The 21,614-nt window shown below is 38.4% G+C and overlaps 1 protein-coding gene across 4 annotated transcripts in view; it reads right to left on the bottom strand.

The window, feature by feature from the left end:
• Positions 1 to 21,614, bottom strand: part of CSNK1G1 (casein kinase 1 gamma 1) — a 261,324-nt gene that overhangs the window by 12,113 nt on the left and 227,597 nt on the right. For 2 of the 4 annotated variants that reach the window (XM_036734507.1, XM_036734508.1), the window contains exons 10-12: positions 20,967 to 21,074; positions 11,152 to 11,262; positions 2,845 to 2,951 (exon numbers count right to left, since the gene is read on the bottom strand). In XM_036734507.1, coding sequence (XP_036590402.1) covers positions 2,845 to 2,951; positions 11,152 to 11,262; positions 20,967 to 21,074 — 326 coding nt within the window. Of the gene's footprint in view, positions 1 to 2,844; positions 2,952 to 11,151; positions 11,263 to 17,021; positions 17,384 to 20,966; positions 21,075 to 21,614 lie in introns of those variants that run through there. The other 2 variants (XM_036734509.1, XM_036734510.1) reach the window with 2 other exon arrangements.

The following is a 21,614-nucleotide window of genomic DNA, read 5'->3' on the forward strand; positions in this document are numbered from 1 at the left end:
TGTTCCAAAATCAAGCATTTGGGGGTAAAGTTCTGTAGTCTAGAAACTGCCAATGCATTAGACTCAACTCAAAGCAAAATCTATATTTTGCCCAAGAATGGCAAGTGATAGCACGGCTGTCTTCACTAAGAGAACATGCAGGGCGGCCCAAACAATTCTAGCTGCTGCATCATCTTATATAGAACAATCATCTTACGGCCATAATTACTCTAAAAATTTTCCTATAGAAAGCCAAAAGAGAGTTAAGACAAACTGGCATCCTATAGTTCTATTAAGCAAGATGTATTGGTCGCTATCATGAGAGTGGTAGTGATTAGCATATGAAATTCAAAAAAGTCCAGATAAATGCTAGAAAATAAAATTTAAACCTGAGGATCTACAGACAATCTCAAATGGCCAAGCTAATTCTATAGATCATCCATTCCTCTATTCCTGATGGTGTTTATAGGAACAGTAGTTCTTTCACAGTGAATGGCTCAATGGAACTTTCAGAAAAGTTTTTACAAACTATCACTATAACCTGGGGTTTTGATTATACCAATAAAGTCTAGTATGGGAAGTTCTATATCACATATGCAAAACATACACACACATATACATACACACAATTAATGTACAAGTTAACCAAAATGTAATGAAATGAGTGTGTTCCTTTGTGAGAGATGAATCATCCCATGGCATATATATTTATTATATTTATGGGAAGTATAGAAAATTTGTATCATACTTTACATGTAGCATATATGCTGTGGGTTCACATCTAAACACAACAGCTAAGTGATGCAATGGGTAAAGTGCTGGGCCTGGATTCAAGAAGACCTGAGTTTAAATCTGATCTCAGACATTTACTATCTAGGTGACCCTGGGAAAGTCACTTAACCTCTGTCTGCCTCAGTTTCCTCTACTGTAAGATGGGACAATAGGAGCACCTACCTCCTCCCAGGGTTGTTATAAGGATCAAATGAGATAAAATTTGTAAAGCAGTTAGTACAGTGCCTGGCATAGCAGGCATTTAATAAATGCTTCCTTCTTTCCCTCCTTCCCTACATCCTTCCTTTCTTCCTTTATTCCTTGCTTCTACGCAGTTCCTACACAAAGGTGCTCTAAGTGGTAGAGGATCAGGGTGGCAGGAGTGAGGAACCCTGCTGGCAATCCTAATGGCACAGCGTCTCGGCCAAATTGCAACACACTGCCCTATGCTAGCTTACTATACCTTTGCAGGGGAAATGAAAAAATGGTGAAAAGAAAACTCAGCACATTTCCTGAGAATAAGGAGATTGTCCCTTTACGATGACAATGGTTTCCTACCAAAAAACTATCTTTGGTTTGTTGCTTTAGTTTCCTTTCTGTCAATTAAAGAGTCAGTGTGATGAAATGGACAGAGAGCTTGCTTCGAAGCTAGTCAGACATGATTCTAGTCCTATCTCCAACACATATGAGATGTGTGGCACTAGCTCAGTTACTCAATCTCTTAGCACTCTAGGAAATTCTAGAGTACTGACCTGCAATCTTGTCATCTGGGACAGCACTCTTACCAGTAAAATCACAGGTCTTGTCGCTATCCCTCATCTGTCAACTCTGCCTTCAATAAACTGAAAAAGCAGCAGGTGCCCTTGGGCAGCAGAGGGAATTGAATGTAAAGATCAGTGACAATGAGGGGGCACTCAAATGGAGAACTGAAGCCCAATTCATCTTCAGTGGCATTCTGTGTACTGAGAAAAAAGTCAATTTCTAGGATTTGAAAGAAAGCAACTTCCAAAGCAAAATCTGTTTGGCAAATAATGTCAAGGAGAACAGAATAGGGAAATGTGTTAAACCCATGTTAAGATGGGAGAAGAAAGCAGATATAGATTAATGCTTTTTTTGGTTTGAAAATTCACTTAGACTGGATTATTTTGTTACTTTTACTCAAGCTACTGAGTGGCCCAAGAGACTACCAGGGACAAAAAGACTCTATTAATATGTTGTGTTTCAGAGAAGCAACCCAACTTGATCATTCATTCGGACTCTGATCACTGAAGGGACTCAAAGGTTTCCATCCAAAGTTGGCCAGCACCAGCAAAAAATAAATAAATGGCAAACCTCCCCCAAAGACACTTGTTGGAATCCAAACTTGGCTTTGCTTTTTCATGGGGAAGAGGAAGCAAAGTGATGGAAATGATGTTTCCCTACTCCCCAGCCCCGTGTCACTCTACACCCCTGTTCCAAAGAATTTAAACGTGGACCATGCAGAAGGAGTAATGCCAGAAGGGAAATAAGTACGCATGCAGAAGCAGAAAAAGGGCAAAGCAGTAACTCTGTCAACCATTCATGTTAATAAGACATACTGTAAATTCTTTCCCTTCCAAAGATTCGTCTCTACCTAGAGACTTAGGGATTATTTGCATAATCTACCTTCTTGTAGTCATATTGCACTTAATCAGGGGATATAGAAAGATTTACAAAGAAAGAAGTGTCAGCAGAACCCCTAATTTAAGACCACTATGGCCAACAATCTGATTTTAGGGAACATTTTTTAACACATTCCACATGAAGCAGGGAGGCCTGTTTTGTGAAGCCTGGGACTACTGGTAGCACTTCTTTTTAATATGGTTATTTTGATTTAGTAATTTTCTCTGCCATATGTTTTCTTGGCAAAAATGACATTCTGCAGGCATCGCAGCTAAGAAAGATCAGCAACAGCAATAAGGTAACATGCAAAAGTACCCAACCCCCAACCCAAAGTGCGGGACTGAAGAAGAAAGGCTATGGAAACAAGCATCAAATATTCAAAGTAGAGGGCTAAAGGGAAAAAAAAAATTTCTGAATCCATGGTCAAAAAGCCCCGCTGAAAGATGAACGTACTTAGCTTCCTCCACTACCTCCACCTCGGCATGCGCTGTGATGGGTGCATTTGAGTGTGCTCCCGTTGGGTCATCAACGTTCAGCTCTCCATTTGTTGAGCTTACCACCTGAAACAAGAAGGCAGAGTGTAACAAAGGCTACTCTCCACAGAGCTGTCTACCAGGACCAGAGGGAGCAGGTAGCCCTGCAGCAGGGCTGGACACAGAAACACAAGGAGAGGCTTTCAGTTGGATAGTCCTTGGAACACCTATTTTCTGTGTTGATGGCAGGAATTGTATGCTTAAGCTTCTGGATGTGTAACACACAAGAAGACAAAACCTAAAAGGTATTTCTACTGGTGATTATAACAAATTACCAGAGTTTTTTCCTTGAGTGGAAGTTTGTCCTAATTAACCACAAAGTTTAAAATGTCACAGTTTTTCTCTAAAGGCTAAATCAACCTTGATTTCTCCCTTTCAGTTTATAAAGCTATAATTACATGAACTCAGCAGACTGAAAATCAGGCCTCAAGAAACATTATAAGAAAGAAGGAAATAATATGCTTAAGAAACAATATATTCACAAAAAAATTTTTCTTCAAAACTTCTCTGGGGCTGTGGCCAGCTCCTTTTGAAGTTGTTCAGGTAACAGGATTTCTGTGTCTTTTCTGTTGGCATGGCAGACTATATAAAATTCTCCCTTATCCTCCCAATAACCAACCTTAATTTTTTCAAATTATTATTTATTTAATATCTTTAGTTTTCAGCATTGATTTTCACAAGAGTTTGAATTACAAATTTTCTCCCCATTTCTACCTTCCACCCCACTCCAAGATAGCATATATTCTGATTGCCCCATTCCCCAGTCAGCCTTCCCTTCTGTCATCCCACTCCCCTCCATCCCCTTTTCCTTTACTTTCTTGTAGGACAAGATAGATTTCTATGCCCCATTGCCTATATATCTTATTTCCTAGTTGCATGCAAAACCTTTTTTTTTGAACATCTGTTTTCAAAACTTTGAGTTCCAAATTCTCTCCCCTCTTCCCTCCCCACCCACCCTTCCTAAGAAGGCAAGCAATTCAACATAGGCCCCATGTGTATCATTATGCAAAACCCTTCCACAATACTCATGTTGTGAAAGACGAACTATATTTTGCTCCTTCCTATCCTATCCCCCTTTATTTAGTTTTCTCCCTTGACCCTATCCCTTTTCAAAAGTGACTGCTTTTGATTACCACCTCCCCCATCTGCCCTCCCTTCTATCGCACCCCCTTTTTTTATCTCCTTCCTCCTTCTTTCCTGTGGGGTGAGATTCCCAATTGAGCGTGTATGTTATTCCCTCCTCAGGTCAAATCCAATGAGAGCAAGATTCACTCATTCCCTCTCACCTGTTCCCTCTTCCCTTCCCACAGAACTGCTTTTTCTTGCCACTGTTATGCAAGATAATTAACCATATTCTACCTCTCCCTTTCTCCCTCTCTCAATATAATCCTCTCTCATCCCTTAATGTGATTTTATTTCTTTAGATATCATCCCTTCATATTCAACTCACCCTGTGCTTGCTCTCTCTCTATATATATCTATGTATATACACACACACACACTTACATATATATGTATGTATGTATGTATGTATGTATGTATGTATGTATGTATGTATGTGTATATTCCCTTCAAATACCCGATTACTGAGGTCTCATGAATTATACACATCATCTTTCTGTGTAGAAATGTAAACAAAACAGTTCAATTTTAGTAAGTCCCTTATGGTTTCTCTTTCTTGTTTACCTTTTCATGCTTCTCTTGGTTCTTGTGTTTGAAAGTCATATCATATTCCAAGCCCTTCAATCCCTTAATGTAGCAGCTGCTAGATCTTGTATTATACTGATTGTGTTTCCACAATACTCAAATTGTTTCTTTCTGGCTGCTCGCAGTATTTTCTCCTTGATCTGGGAGCTCTGGAATTTGGCAACAATATTCCTAGGAGTTTTCTTTTGGGGATCTTTTTCAGGAGGCGATTGGTAGATTCTTTCAATTTCTATTTTACCCTCTGGCTCTAGAATATCAAGGTAGTTCTCCTTGATAATTTCTTGAAAGATGATATCTAGGCTCTTTTTTTGAACATGGCTTTCAGGTAGTCCAAGAATTTTTAAATTATCTCTCCTGGATCTATTTTCCAGGTCAGTGGTTTTTCCAATGAGATATTTCACATTGTCTTCGACTTTTTCATTCCTTTGTTTCTGTTTTATAATATCTTGATTTCTCATCAAGTCAGTAGCTTACACTTGCTCCAATCTAATTTTTATGGTAGTATCTTCTTCAGTGGTCTTTTGGACCTCCTTTTCCATCTGGCTAATTCTGCGTTTCAAGGCATTCTTCTCACTGGCTTTTTGGAGCTCTTTTGCCATTTGAGTTAGTCTATTTTTTAAGGTGTTATTTTTTTCAGTATTTTTTGGGGTCTCCTTTAGCAATTCATTGACTTGTTTTTCATGGTTTTCTCGTATCACTCATTTCTCTTCCTAATTTTTCCTCTACTTCTCTAACTTGCTTTTCCAAATCCTTTTTGAGCTCTTCCATGGCCTGAGACCAGTTCGTGTTTTTCTTGGAGGCTTTTGATGAAGGCTCTTTGATTTTGTTGACTTCTTATGGCTGTTTTGGTCTTCTTTGTCACTAAAGAAAGATTCCAAAGTCTAAGTCTGAATCTGAGACCGTTTTCGCTGCCTGGCCATGTTCCCAGCCAACTACTTGACCCTTGAGTTTTTCATCGGGGTATGACTACTTGTAGAGTAGAGAGTACTTTGTCCCAAGCTTGAGGGGCTGCGATGTTGTTTTCAGAGCTACTTCAGAGCAAGCTCTGCCACACCAGTGCTCCTCCTCCCCCAAGAACCACCAACCCAGATGGCATTCAGATCTAAGTTGGCTCTGCACTCCTGCTCAGATCCACCACTTAATTCCTCCCACCAGGTGGGCCTGGGGCCAGAAGCAACTGCAGCTGTAGTTCTGTAGCTCCACCAACTCTGCTGCTCCTGGGGCAGTGGCCGAACTACGAACTCCTTTCACTCTGTCCCAGCAGCTTTTCCCACTAACCTTCTCTGTTGCCTTTGGTGTTTGTGGGTTGAGAAGTCTGGTAACTGCCACAGCTCACTGATTCAGGGCGCCAGGGCCTGTTCCGCCCGGCTCTTGGTCTGGTTGGTCTGGGTGCTGCTCACACTGGGCTCTGCTCAGCTCCATGCGACAGACCTTACCCAGTGACCATGCAGGCTGTCCTGGGCTGGAGCCCTGCTTCCCTCTGCTATTTTGTGGGTTCTGCAGTTCTAGAATCTGTTCAGAGCCATTTTTTATAGGTGTTTGGAGGGTCCTGGGGGAGAGCTTTAGGCAAGTCCCTGCTTTCCAGCCACCATCTTGGCTCTGCACCCCCCAACCTTAATTTTCAAATGTCTCAGTTTTGTGCCATTTTGCCCATATAGATGAATATCAGATTACTCACATCTCTCCTACTTGCAGCAAATAGGTTTCATTCTTTTTAGTCTGAACCTTGTTTACACGAGTACCCAGATGGGATCCTCTGGGTTCTTTACCACTTCAGACCTCATGACTTAAGGATATGGAAAAACTTCAAAGTGGAGTTGAATGGCTCTTTAAACTCGTTATCCACCTCCAGTCCCACCCTGGGACTATAAAGCTCCAATGGCAAGTCAACACCAGCTAAGATGCTCCTTGAACACCTCTCAATAGAGACATGGGTAAAGATGTTTTGAAAAATAAACATTCCAGAAAGAAGAGTGAAGACTAGGGGGTGGGGAGATTGGGCTTGCTATCATGGTATATTACCCCAACGGTAGCAAAACATGTGACATCAATACAAGAAAGCTAATTGTGGTTGTGACCAAGTCACTGTCTTGGCCTTACTAGGCAAGCTACTGCATATAATTTTGTGTAACTTCTCCAAGAACAAAAAGAGTAGCTGTTATTTTGTAGCAGTCCATACTCACCATTGACAAAAGTTATCTGCAGCATTACAACAGACCTCACAAGATACAGCCACATTGCTGCTTGCGGAAAGCACTTAATAGATTCTGGGACTAAGATCACAGCATCCTAAGACTATTACAGTTGGAAGGGGGTTCAGAAGGTATCTAGTCCAACCTGTACTTGAATAAGAATGGCCCCTAGAGTATTCCTACAATGCTTAAAAAGAGTACAAAATCTGAAGAACCTTGCTAGCTTGATTCTTCATACTGATGTAGAATCGGTTCATTTTCTCATTCTCAGGCCTTCCACGTGCTTCTCATGCTAAAATTCCAACTTTGTACCTGTGAGAGGGCTAATAAATCCCTCCTGTGAGCATCAGAGCTTTAGGAAAAAAGCATTTCCCAAGCAGCTCTGTAGAAATAACAAGCGTTACAAGTCTGTGTACTGGACTAGAAGCTGTCAAAGCCAGAAAGAACTAGTTGTATCAATGTTCACTTTCTGCAGGTGAGAAAATTGAGGCCCAGAGAGACAAAGTGACAGTACAAGAGAGTGGAAGGAGAAAGAGTCCCCAGTCCAGTGTTCTTGCTTCTCCATAGCCTTCACTTGTGCTAATGCAGCTGGAAGCCAGGGACTCTCCTTGATAGTTATGCGTTTACAATGCCTAATACTGCCTTACGCATAGCAAGTATTTAACATATGTTTAAATGGAGTTGAAGTGGAGCTGATCCCATATTAAAGGCAACAGAAAGTGAGGTACAAATGAGTCGGTGGAAAACATGGAACAAAAACTAAGACTTCTATTCTTGGATATAAGAAAAAATAAAACACCCTCCAACTCCTGGTCAATGAAACACTAAACGCTGCCTTGTGAGCCTATACTCTAGAATTCTAAGCTGGCAGAGGGCATGGCCCACCCACAAAACTCTTGTTTGAATGGTTCAGTAGACAAGACACTGGGTTAAATGTCACACAGTCTAGTTCTAGGACAGAGCTCTGCCATTTACTACAACTGGGAGCACAAGCAAAGTTCAAGCTCTCAACTTTAGTTTTCTATTCTGTAAAACGGAAATAATAATACTTGCCTTGAGTACCTAATAGGGTTGATGTGAGGCCTTAACTATAAGGCACTGCAGAAATGGAAAGTGTGATGAGGAAGGTAATGAATCATCTCACTAGTGTGGTTTCTAAGTCATAAGCTCTAGAGTAAACTTATTTTTCTTTTTAAATTTTTTTTTTTTGCTTTTTGGCAGGGCAATTGGGGTTAAGTGACTTGCCCAAGGTCACACAACTAGTAAAGGTGTCAAGTGTCTGAGGCTGGATTTGAACTCAGGTCCTCCTGACTCCAGGGCCGGTATAGAGTAAATTTATTTTTAAAGGCTCCTTTTTTTGCTTGATTTGCACAACACCATTTACTGCTCTATGTAGAATTGGTACTTTAGTTAAGTTCACTTTCCCTTAGTTAAATTTCATAAAGGACCAAGAGAGAATTTTATATTTCATCAAATTATCCATAAGTAAAGGATATGAATAAGATGAGGTAATATCTGATCTTTCATCTTAAAATACAAGTTTTATTCTCTTTGGACTCTCAAAACTTTTAAAAGCAAGTATTATTTAACAATATCCAAGGAGCATCTATAAAGGTAGGTACAGAGTAGGGGATAAAGGTCAGCACTACTCCAATGACAGAATTTTACTTCCTACTTCTTAACACTAACTTATTTTATTATTCACAGAAGCAAAGACCTCGGGAGCTGGAAGACCAACAGCCTCATCTGACAAATGAGGCTGCTGAGGCTCAGAAAGGCTTACTTAGAAGAGGTCATCAACATAACTGGTAACACTTTCTGTTCACTTCTTTAGAGAATGTGACCAACACTCACCTCACTGAGTCATTGCAATTATGTGATTGCAATGATTAATGGATGTAAAAGATTACATAGTTAAGTGCATTTAAATGCTTTAATTCTACAATCTTGCTTTATTCAGCAAGATTCATAAGAAATCAACTAGGTAATTTAATTAAGATGGCTTCAAAGTAAGACAACTTTATAAAATATCACAATAGATTTCATCTGAGAATTTGGACCAAACACAACATAGTTCTGCACATCTGCACTGCAGGAACAATTTTCAAAATCCAGGAATTCTGAAGACTAGACTATTAAAATGGAGAAGCAATTGACAGCTGAGGTCCTATTAGATATTATTCCCTCTTCAGGTATGACATACTATGACAAATAATTCTAATCAGGCCAACCACTTGATTATTACTGTGTTAATAGACAGTGCTTTTGAGCAATGTAGTACTCGCCAAGATAATGGCATAATGGTTTTGGCTCAGGGTGGACAGATTAAGACTAGAGTCTTTTTGTCCACAATTTTAGAAATACAGTAAGTATAAGATGAATTGTTGACAAAGGGCTGCCAGAATTGGGCCTAGAAAAACTGTAACTATAGAATCATAGTATTTCAAATTTGGAAGGAACCTCTGAGGTTCTTGAATTGGTAGAGTTCATTCACTCTCCACTTGAATATCCTCAGTAAAGCAGCCCACTGCACTTTGAGTAGTTGTAATTTTTACGTAGGCTTTTTCTCATATTAAGTCAAATTCTGCCTCTCTATACCATTCACATACTGCTCCTAGCTTCAGTCATCTGGGTCAAAGCAAAACAAATTATGTGTGGCAGGCCTTCAAATGCTTGAAGACAGCTATCATGTTCCTGCTCTGTCTCCTCTTCTCCAGGTTAAACAACCCCCTTTCCTACCACTGATCCTCATGTGGCATGGTGTTGAGTTCTTTTACTGTCCTAGTCACTGACCTTTGGATAAGCTCCAGGTTATTCTTCATATAACATGACACAAAACTGAAGAGAATATTCCAGATGTTGTCTGACCAGGGCAGACTACACAAAGTAGAGCTATGAATTTCTCTTGTTATGAATACTATGTTTCTATTAGTATGCCTAAGATAAATCAGTTCTGGTTTCCATGGTACATTACTGAATCACGCTGAACTTACTGCAAAGTCTCTTAAAAATCGAACTATTTATTGTCCAGACATTTTTCTTGCATTTTTAATCAAGTGTTTTTTTTTTAAATCTAAATAAAGAACTTCACGTTTATTTTTTATGAGTCTAAGCTAACTAGTACCAGACACAAGTACAAACCCAAGTGCACCAGTTGAAACTTAGAGCACTTTCTTCTTGTGGACCAAAGGTGGGATTTCGTTCTTTTGGGGGTAGGGAAGAGGAAAAATGATATATGAAACAATGAATCTTAAATCAAACTCAATGTAAAAATTAAAATTCCACATTTCAAAACCTCATCAAATTGTGTGTTCTTCATACCACCAGTTTGTGTTCCTCGTAGTTCTTTCAATCTATCAAATCACTACAAAGAATGTGCTACAGTATTCCCAACTTCTTGTCAAGGACAACAACCTAATTCCAAACTGAATTATTACTTCTCTGAGATATCTCAAACAGAAAACATTAAATGGGGTTCTTACAAGTGGGTCCTCCTTGATGCAAGTACATAGTAACCAATGAACCAATGTGCCCAATCACCAACATGAGAAAAAGATATGGGATAAAGTTAATATAATCCGTGATGAAGAAAACTTAAGGAGCTGGTCTTCTCAGTAATCAAGAGGAAAAAGGGAATCCAGATAACCCAGATGACATCAGAAATATATTGAGGTGTCTCTTCTAGATAAGTATTTTTTACTGGAAAGAAAAAGAAATAATCCATTCTCTTGAATACCTAGTCAAAAATATACCAATGGCATATTGTCAGAGTACAAGTCAGCATGATCACTCATGAGCAAGCCTTGTGTAATCTCCTCTGGCCAAAGCCAACTACTGAACACTACTTATAACTACCCGTGTGCCCTAAGGTTGCCTTAGGGCTATGTCTCACACCATCATGATGTATTCAGGGTTCTTCATTCTCAGTCCAGTTTATTACTGGCTAACACTAATTCAATTCTTTAACCTTCAAATATCTTTTTTAAGTTTAGACACGTTGAAAATGGCAGATTACATAGAATATATCATGTAGTTTATCTTTCTGTGTTACAAAACTAAGTCCAGAAGAAAACAATATTTGAAATCATAAGGATGTTAGTTGCTTACTGACATCCCTACACTTCCCCAACAATAACTAGGATTGAGATCAACACCTCAGTAAACTCGATTAAGCTAAAAAATAGCATATGGATAGTTCTGCCAAAAATATGAAGAACAGCTTACCCTTGGGTAGTAGTTTCCATTCCAAAGACGGAAGAGATTCAGAAGCATGCCAACATTCCAAAAGCCAAGCTAGGAAGGTCAGAAAAAGGCAATAAAGGCAATACCTGCACTGATCCCCCATGCCGGTCTGCAGCCAAGTGAGATGTCAGGTACGAGGTATTTGTCTGCCGGCTGGGCTGGATTTCCCACTCTCCTCGACGATCTGTCGATGCATTCTGCTAGGGCATTAGGAAGCATGAGAGCAATATATAGAAGGAAAGGTGAAGCCATGGCAAGCAATGACAAAAATCAAGTTAATTAGTCGTATTCTTCCTGTAACTGTGGGTTTTGTTTTTATTTTTCTTTTAATTAAGAACCCCTGCAAAGCACTGAGGAAAAGTTAGTTTGGCTATGTTTATTTCAGCAAAACCAGCCAACATATGACTGCCTACCCCCAAAGGAAAAAAAAAAGCTCAAGTTTCTATATTAGTAGCATTTGAACAGCAATTGCATTACGTTTACAAATGATTTCACGGATTAAAAATCTATTCATACAGGCACTAAATAATTCAAGTAATTTCTGGCACTGAGGATACCAACACAATGCCTTCTCCTCACAAATGGGCACAAGATTCAAAAGCAACCTCTATGTGATGTTTTATTAAGACAATATGGATATAAATTCATGAATGTACAGTCTCTTCCTGAAGAAAGAGCCGGTTTCCTAATCAAATGCTGGCATACTTCCCAAGAAGGAAGAGATAAAGCCTTCAATGATTTTATAATTCCTTTAGCTAATAGCCTCTGGTACGGATTTGGAAAAAGTTTAACTACTCACTTTAATGTGGATTACTTTCTTCTAGAAAGCAAAGGGAGGATCCTTTCCTAGCAAAGGGAGAGCCTTCAACTCAAACATCCCTGGACTCTGCTTTCATCTTTGAAACGAAAAGGCTGGCATTCCTGGCTCTCTTCTCTCCGCCTTTTCCTGTTTTTCACATCTCATACTATTCTGATCTTGCTCATTCGTGTTCTTTGTTTTTGATGATTTTGTTTAGGTGCCTCTTCTCCTGGGCCAGATGGCTGAGGAGGTGCTGCTCTGCTATAACAGCACTAGAGCTCCATGAAGATGAAAAATAAGAAGTTGGAGAGGCAGCAATGAGGGATTAGTAAATCAAATTTTAATTGCTGCTGATACAAACAGTAGCAGGGGGTCAGGAAGTGATAACTGCTGCTCTGCATGGAAGCCTTTTTTTAATGGTATAAATCCTAGAAATGTACAGATCTGTAAATGTTGAGTTCTATAAAAAAGAAAGAAGGAATGTGTCAGGGTGTAATGGTTTGAGGCTTTACATTTTCCCTAGCAGATTCTATCACAGATAAGTGTTACTGGTAGCTCACACCCAAAGGTCACCATAATGCTAAGGCTCTTCCACCCATAGAAAAGGGTACTATGTTGCTCACCCTCTCAGTTAATGGAATCTTAGAGTCACAAGGGGAAGGAATACTATAAATTATCCAAGCCAGGGTAATTCTATTGTTCCTAAGTGGACAAGCTAAGTGCATAAAGAGGGTTCATACCACTATGGGTCAGATAAGAAAAACTGAAAGGCTTCTTAAATATTCCCTCTCTCTAAGTACTTTGGATAACAGATGCCTGGAAGTATGACCTCCCAAAATTATAATTTGATAGACAGCATACCAATCACAATAATCCTATGGCCTTATAGTTTTCAGCATCCACTACCAAGGAATTTAGAACATTTGACAAGATATAATTTCATTCATCCTGAGATTCTATATGATAAATATAGGCCATAGTAATACATATTGTAATAGATATAAATTCTTCTAGCATTCAGAAGAGATGTTTGTAATGAGTTTAAAAAGTCTTACACTCTTAATGAAAATGATCTTTCCTCCTTGGGCCTTTAACCTAGCATTTAGAGTGAATACTTAAAACACATTAGTGAGATCTACCACCAACTAACTTTTTTTTTCTCTTTAGAAATCAGCACAGATATTTATTTACAGGTCACAGCATTATTCTGAATCCCACGTAGCTTTTACTTTGCCCATGATTGTCTCCATTTTGTATTTGCTTTAGGAAACAAAAGATGTAAGGGTTTATAGGTAAATATTTATAAAACATTTGTATTTCTAATGTTGGAAATGGAAAACTTTGAATATTTGGCATTATTTGCACTTTTAATAAAATACAAATTGGAATTTTGGCTAATATAACTGCCTGCTTTTCAGACTACATATTTGTTCCTGCTAACTCTATTAAATAATCAAATATAATAATTAAATAAGTTTACTCAAAGGATTAAATTATGTTATTAGAAAAGGCATCATGGAGTAGTGGATAGACAGCTGACCTCAGAGTCAGGAAAACCTGGGTTTAAGTCCTGAGTCTGACACATATATAGGCTTGTCTGACACTAAGCAAGTCACAACCCCTCGAGTGTTCTAGGCAACTTTATAGGGTTAGAGGTTGCAGAGTTATTGCAGATTTCTACTGATCAAGAAAAAATTTACTCACTGGGTATTTTCTATACCTATGATAAAAAAATTTTAAACAAAAGAAATCCCATTGTTACTATTACATATGGAAACATAAAAGTTTATAGGAAGGATTAAAGTGTTATTAGTTTACTTTGAAAATAATTTCAAGATGCATCCCAAGGTCGGATATTTAAACATACCCTACAGGCAATGGAGTACTTTTCTATTAAAGAAAAAAAATGTTAGCATTCTACATGGCCTCATACACATTTTCCACTCTGGCAGCACAAAAACTGATGACACACTGTTCTCAATGTTTTATCAATCAATTGAAGGCAGCAAAACCTGAAAGATCAAAGTGAGCTTGGGGAAAAAGCTGGTTTATCACACAGGGTTCTACTTTTCACTGTAAGGGCAAACTGCTGGGGCTACGACAGCTTTCACGTCACAGAGAGATTTGTTCTACACATCTAGGGTTTGTGGAAAGAGCTTTCCAATACCTAGAAAGTCATCTGCCAAAGAGAGGGAAGTGTGGTGTGGGGAATAAGGTACTAGTCTTGAAGCCAGGGTTCAAGTCCTAGCTCTGACTCATGCTGAATATGTGACTCTGGTCGAGTCACAATCTCCCAGGCCTCTAGGCTGGTGGTATCAAACTCAAAGAGAAACCAGTAACTAAATGGTACATAACGATCCCTGCTGGCAGCATAATGATTTAGAAAACCATATTAACAAGATAGTATCTATTTTTACTTATTTTGTTAAATATTTCTCAATTACATTTTAACCTGGTCCCCAGCATATTTCCTCTGGTCTAGGCAACTCTCTAAGTCTAAGTGGCACAGGATGTGCTGATTTGCATTAACGGAGGGAGTTTTCTCACCTGGGAGTTACTTATACCAGTGATATCTCAGAGCTATCCCCTACCCCTATCCCATTTACCAATATAAGGTTTTCAGGGATAATAAGTGACTAGAGTTATCATATTTGTTTCACTTTCCTTGTTAAATGTCTAGGGAAGTTTTGGGTGTACAAGAATAGTGACTAACTACTAGACAATATAATGCAGATGATGTTTTGTTTTTTCGAAAGAAAGTAAGGCAGCTAGCAATGGCAAGGTAGTACCAATAGGGGAGTTAAGGATATGATCTTTCACTGTCACTATGGCAAAATCAGTATAGTTCAGGAGCTGAAAGGTCACCTATGACAGAAGTAGCAAAATCATTATCTGAATTACTTGGAAAGGTTCACTTTGAGTATATAATTTCACAATTGGAAGAACAGGAAATTTACAATATTAACTCTCTGGTGGAATACCTTAAAATGCCCTCCCACTGAAAAATTTTAGTTGTGACTGCTTTACCCTGGATGTAAGAAAACAGAAACAAATGGAGAATATGGCTAAGAAATGGACCATAAAACCCAAAAGGGGTGGAAGAATACAATGCCTCATGATACCTCACTTTGGCAGGAAGACTTTCTTCTGGGATCAATAGATGGTAAGTAGGGAACAAGGAAAACATAACATTTGCTGTAAAATTACAATCCCAAATATCAATACTACTATTAGTGACATCCAAAGGAAGCTACAATGTATGAACTGGACACCGTGAGTAGAAAAATTCTCCCAGATATCTTTAGGTGAGTTCCTACCCTGAAGCACGAGGAACAATAACAATATCCTTTTTATTCTAGCCAAGGAAACTATAAATTCTGGGTTGTTTTTTTTTTTTTTTTGTACAAAACACACTTCAAAATACTTTTGGTTACATTTATCAAGAAAACCTAAATCAGTTTTACATCAAATTTGCCATCCATTGGTACTTAAACAGTGGTATCCTGGAACTCACTGCTTGTCTTCAACTATATACACCAAAAGAAGAAACTGGATAGTACCAAAGGGTTAAGAGTGAGCACAGTTTCTCTTATCAAACTGCTTAAATAAAATTTCACTTCCCCTTATGGGTGTAGGAGGAAAAGAAGAATGCATGAAAAGGAAACATCCTAAAAGGTAAGTGTTACTGTTAATGTATCAGTCTGTGATTTGTGAGGGATTTTTTTTTAAAGCTGGTAAGATTATAGACTTGTATATTTTAATAAAACCAAGATCTACCTAACCTGTCTACTCTAAAGCTCATGAAACCTGGTAAATTAAACTTGCCAAATAAAGTATATCAGGTAATATACCAAATGCACAAAAAGTAGTGGACTAATTTCTAGTTTCCATATACCTAATTAAATACCAAATTTGTTTAAAGAAAAAAAATGTATGGCTATGACCTCAAAGGAACTGTTCTAAAACTCATTACTCTGCAAGTCCTACACGGACAATCCTATCAATTCTGAAAAGCTGTGTGAGAGACTACAGGGGAACACAGCAGCAGTCTACAAGTCTCTACTACAAGCTCTCTCTTCTTCTCTACTTTCAAGTGACAGGATAGCTTTTGAAACACTGAAACTTCAAGAAATTTGATCCAAGAAGTCAATGTTTCTCTTTATGAAATGACAATTTTCTGACATGGAAGATTTCAGTCCTAACTATCTAACAGAAGGGATATGCTAGAAGCTTGATATCCAGAGATGGGACAGAAACTAGGTAACATCACGTCTTGATGTACACTACTACCAAACCTGTGAGAGTACCCCAAAAAAAAAAGAGAGAGAGAGAGACAGCTTGCTGCCCACCCCACAACTGGAGAGGATAACCACTAATACCACAGTATGAGGGACAGTAGTTTAAAGCCAGAATTACTGAGTCTCTGCTGGTGAGAAGCCCCAGAAAATAAAATCTCTTTGAGATAATCATATTAATCACATATCTAGAGCATCTCAGTTTCTAAAGTGCTTTCATCAAAACCCCCTTGTAAGAATAATACTACTCCTTTGAATTTTACAGGTAAGGGAGTTGAGGCTCAGAAAAGTGCAGTGATTTGCCCACAGTCCATTGTGTCAATGAATGGCGGAGTTGGGATTCTCCATGAGGCCCCTGGCTCTGAGTTGAGACCTGTCTCATTGCCCTTGGCTGCTTCTTGGATGCTCCTTTCTGCCTGCACAACTTAATGGGGAGAAGGCTTGGGTGCTCAATACACTGGGTTCCCTCTTATCTCTTTCCATCTGCATTTCCCAACTCTCTGAAGTCTGCTTCTAGGTACAAGTAAAATGCAATTTATTTCAGAGACTAGAGGGCAACGTCAGCATCAAAGAAGCATCACTTAACGATAAATTATCTCACCTCATTAGCAGAAGGAGATAATGTAGGTCAGGACTGAGGGAATACTGACCAAGAGAGCCTCAGGGCTAAGTAAGGGAGAACTTAGGAAATTTAAATCTATAGATCAGCAGAAGAGAATGGTTTCCCTTCTAAAACAGGAGGATTTTTCCCAATTTAACCAAATTATTTTCTTTAAATGTAGGAAAAATGGACTTTTAAAATTGCATCTTAACACACTAGCATTACTAGCCAAAGGAATGAAATAATGAAAAAATGCACACAGATAGAAGAAAACTTTTAATATGGAATAGAGAATTAGGAGCTAAGTAGCAGTGACCAGGTGATAGAACAGGAGGAGCTAAGGCAAAGGATTTTATTTCAGTTTTCACACCTGTTTGTTTCAATGTCCCCTCAGTGTTAAGTTCCCAAAGGAGAGGAAGAGAAACCCTATCCTGTATTGAGATCTATGCTGGAGGTGAGCAACAGGGGAGGGCGTCGGTTCTGTATGTCCGTGTTCTCACTAGACAACAGACAGCACGTTAGGAAATTACACACAGGATAGAAGGAGGCAAGTTATCTCTGAGCAAACTCGTCCGCCCCTTCAACTAGCAAATCCTGAACCTCGCTGAGAACTAAGCGGTACTCTGCAAAAGGAAGGAGAATGGAGAGTTAATCAGCTTTTGGTTTGTTAAGGCTACTGAAGCTGCATTTTAAAATAAAGTCACTCAATCTACTAAGGTACCCAGTTGACATATAACCCCAACTAACTATCCCAACTACTCATAATTTTGGTCCCATCTCCATCTCTGGATAAGCTTAGATTTCACAACTGACTCCATTTTAGGAAGCATGGAAGCACTGGACCAATGAAAGGGCTGTTTTTGCTACAGATTTCATATCCAGTGCTTTGGAGTTTACATAATGTTTTTTTTTTTAAAAACCTCTCTTTTCCTGAGGGCATGACTATTCCAAAACACACTGTAATTTGATTTTTTCCCCTACTTACTGCGCTGATTTGAGTTTAAACATGGTTCTTTCTAAAAAAAAGGAATTAATGACTACTCAGGAGACCATCTTGGCATGGTCTATGGATTTATGCTTCTCTTATGAGTCAAGCTGAAGCCACATAAGTGTACTTACATGTAGGGATGAGAGATAAATCTTTTTCTTTTATCTTGGGTAAACATACATGGGAGGATAAGTAATACAGAATTCATTAAGAACATAGGCTTATAGATCTAGATGTCTAGTATCATTGTTGCAAATCTCAAAATGGAACCACTAATCTATTCATTAACATGTCTATTTTCAAAGAAATTAGAAGGAAAAAAAAGAAATCATAAAGTCCCAAACTCTTCACCTTAGGTTAAAACAAAATTGTACTCAGCTCTCACCTCATGCAGAAAGCCTTCTCATGGTGGATGCATAAAGTGAGAATGCCTACCTCCCCCAAAACTTCTAATGTGAGTAATCATTATCCCCTTTGATGTCCACATCTAGCCTACCAAAAGAAAGGGAAAACAAAAATAGGAAAGGGGAGCGGGGAGAGGAGCTTAATCTAATAATAATAGAGCTTCTTATAATGTCTACATGATGTTCTTACAGAGGATGCATACTCTCTTTGTGATGGAATAAAAGTTCAAAGAGCAGGAAATGTGTGTGTGTGTGTGTGTGTGTATGTGTGTGTGTGTGTATAGAATGTATATGTGCATATTTATAGAGATTACCCCCAAGAGGAGGGATTTGAAAAGTACATATATGTAATACTATTAAGAATAGAGTATTATGTATTCTTGGAGCACATTATCCAAAATGTTAAAGATATTGGGCCTAACATAACATTTTGGATTTGTAATTACAATCAAGAACCAAACTCCATACAACTCAACACAACTACAATTAAAGACAGTAAACTGAAGTTAACACTGTAATTCATTTTGTAACTGTTGTTAATGAAGATTTTCATCAAGATGAGGAAAGAGAAATCAATATGGCCATCTGAACTCCCTTTAAAGGAGGTTCCAGATTATTTATGTCCTTTACACTAAATAGGCAGCCCTGGCTTTGCTGGCCAAACAGTAGTATCTGCACAGTGGAATAATTTTCCATGAAATGAAGTAGAAAAAAAAGTTAAAATGGTATTTTAAAATACATATACTGTTGCTTTCTGACCAATTCTGACTCTAGAAAGGACTCTGGAGGTTGCCTGGAATTACACCTTTATAATATAGATGAAAATACCCAGGTACAGAATGATTAAACAACTTGTGTTAGGTCATATGATACGTGAAGAATGACAGTTGGACTCCTTTCCTTGCCAAATCATAATCTTGAGTACAAATCAAGCCCCTACCCCTACCATTTGGTCCACCACCAAACAACTGCCTTATGCTTAGTAAGGATCCACTTCAGAGAGCACCTCTCCACCACTGATACTCATGATGGCTAAGATTGTTAGAAATCATTCTGATAGTCTTGCAGACTGAATACATGGCCTACCTACAAGGTAGGACATACAACATAGTGTCTTCATTTAGATGTTTGAAAGCAGAGGGTATTTGGCTGGTTATTAAAGTTGTACTGCTAAATAATTTCAGATGCTTGTATAAGCTAATAAATTAAAAGTTAATATTATATTCACAATTTTAGAGAGAATAGCTATCCCAATGATGAATACAGTCCTGATGGGTCATCTCACACTGACTTCAAAACCTAAAAGCTAATTGAATTTAAATTAGTACTTGATTTTCAAAGACAGGAAACAGATACAAGTGGCTACAACTGGCTTTTTTACAAACACTAGGAAACAACCATGGATATAAATAAAATGCCAGCAAAACTTAAGACTAAGAGAAGTCAGAGTGTAAAAACTTCAGTACCAAAGATCCACTCACTGCATAGCAGAGAGAACTTCACCTACCAAAGATGTACCAGAATCTGATGGAAGGTAGGGTAAATGTCATGTTACTGTGGAAAATTCCAAACCCTTGGCAGTTACATGATACTATAAAGCCTGGATTGTGGAAGGCCATGCCAGTGAAGTGAAAGCTTTACAATGTTAGAAAGGCTTCAAGTAAACTCCCAACAACAGATCGAGGCCCAGCCTAACGACAGAGGCTCATAACCAGCAGGTTAAACCATTGTGTGATATACTCTTTGGCTAGGACAGCTATAAACCGGAAAAAAGATCCAAAAAGTGAATCTTGAAGCTACAAATGTTTAGAAAGAAGCCTTCTATTTAGCAGACTTCTTCCTACAGGATTACAGGCACTGACAAACACATGTCACTTGAAGCAAAACTAAAGACTGTAATACTTTCGCCTTATTAGTTTTACTGAATCAGTCTAAATCTTCATCTATTGCAAACCCCACCCCTTTTGTTAAGTTACATATAAATGATATTTATTGCATTTTCAAACAAACAGAAAAGATTTTGCAAGAAAACACATTCATGTCGCACCAAGAGAATCCAAAAACATGAAGTATTACGTGATCAGATTATATTCTGTTCTTCCACTTGACCATTTACGTGATCCATCATTGTCCCAAGCAATAAGAACTACAGGAAGATGTGACCTGTTTGGCATGACAGAAAGCCTGACAGAGCCAGACTGCCCCACTTAAGAATAAACCTGGGGACTATTCAAATCAGTTGGGAACTCAAAGTATCTCTAAAAAGTACTTTGCTAGACTTCCTTTCCACATTTAGAAATGCATTCTAAACAATTAGGAAGTTCTTGAAAAGTTCATTAAAAATCATGAGTAACTGGCAATCAAGAGAATCCCTTGATAGTTACTGTATATTGTGGAGCTCTTCAATAGGTACTGAATCAAATCGATTGCCTGAATTCTTAAAAAAAGAAAAGATCAGGTCTAGAGCAAGCCAACTGATGGCTCAGGAATAGATCCCATTCACTTGCCTCAGAATTACTTCAGGGTTGAAATAATGGATACCCTCAGCTCATAAGTTCTGGAAGACATGAAGTTTCTAGGGTTTCACGCATTAGTATATCACATCTGGTCATAACCCAAGACATTTATGAACCCCCTGGGAAAAAACTAATATGGTACCAAAAGCACTGTGACAGGAGGAACTACCAATAAATCCAGTGACTTTGTGCCTTCTCTTTCAAAACATGTACTTTCATTTTTAAGACAAAAAATGCAGGAGAATTTGGGTTTTAATACTTAGAGGAACGGCTGAAAGAACAGGAAAGAGTTACAGACCTGGTTTCGAAGAGGTTGCTGTTGTGATGGCCGTTCTCTGTGTGCGTGGCTTTCTCTGGTTATTGCAGATGTACCAGAATCTACATGAACCGACCCTACTGGAGTAGGCTGGAAAAATAAAACAAAAAGCCAAGTGGGGAAAATAGGTCTGATTCTGTTCCTCTTGCAAATGACAGTTAACATACTGTGGTTTTACAAATGGAAACTTAGTGGTCAGCCTGTCTCTTCAGTTTTCCCTTCATAAAAAATAGCATGGTCCATCCTGGCCCCCAATCCTCAATGTGAGGATTTAATTCATATTTCAAATATCTTTTAAAGAAGCATAGTATGGTGTGTATTAAGCATATTCAAAGTCCGCAGGGGCACACATTTTCTCACTGCCAGAAAAGGAAATTCTGCGATTTTCTGAAAAAGAAACTTTCTATGGTGTGAAGTCCTTCTATTTTCAAAAATTCCAGGTACCTTGAGCTTTATACAATACCAACATTTGAAGCATGTGACCCAAACTTCTCTTAAAATACTTAATGCTTTAAAACCTTCTATCAAAGTTATTCTTGCTTTGGAATCACACCAAATGGGTTGATAAATGCAGTATCTATATTCAAAAAAATTATTTTTCAAAAAAAACTTAAACAGGAATAGTAGCAA

The sequence above is a fragment of the Trichosurus vulpecula genome, chromosome 8 (assembly GCF_011100635.1).
Source record: "Trichosurus vulpecula isolate mTriVul1 chromosome 8, mTriVul1.pri, whole genome shotgun sequence".
Taxonomy (NCBI): domain Eukaryota; kingdom Metazoa; phylum Chordata; class Mammalia; order Diprotodontia; family Phalangeridae; genus Trichosurus; species Trichosurus vulpecula.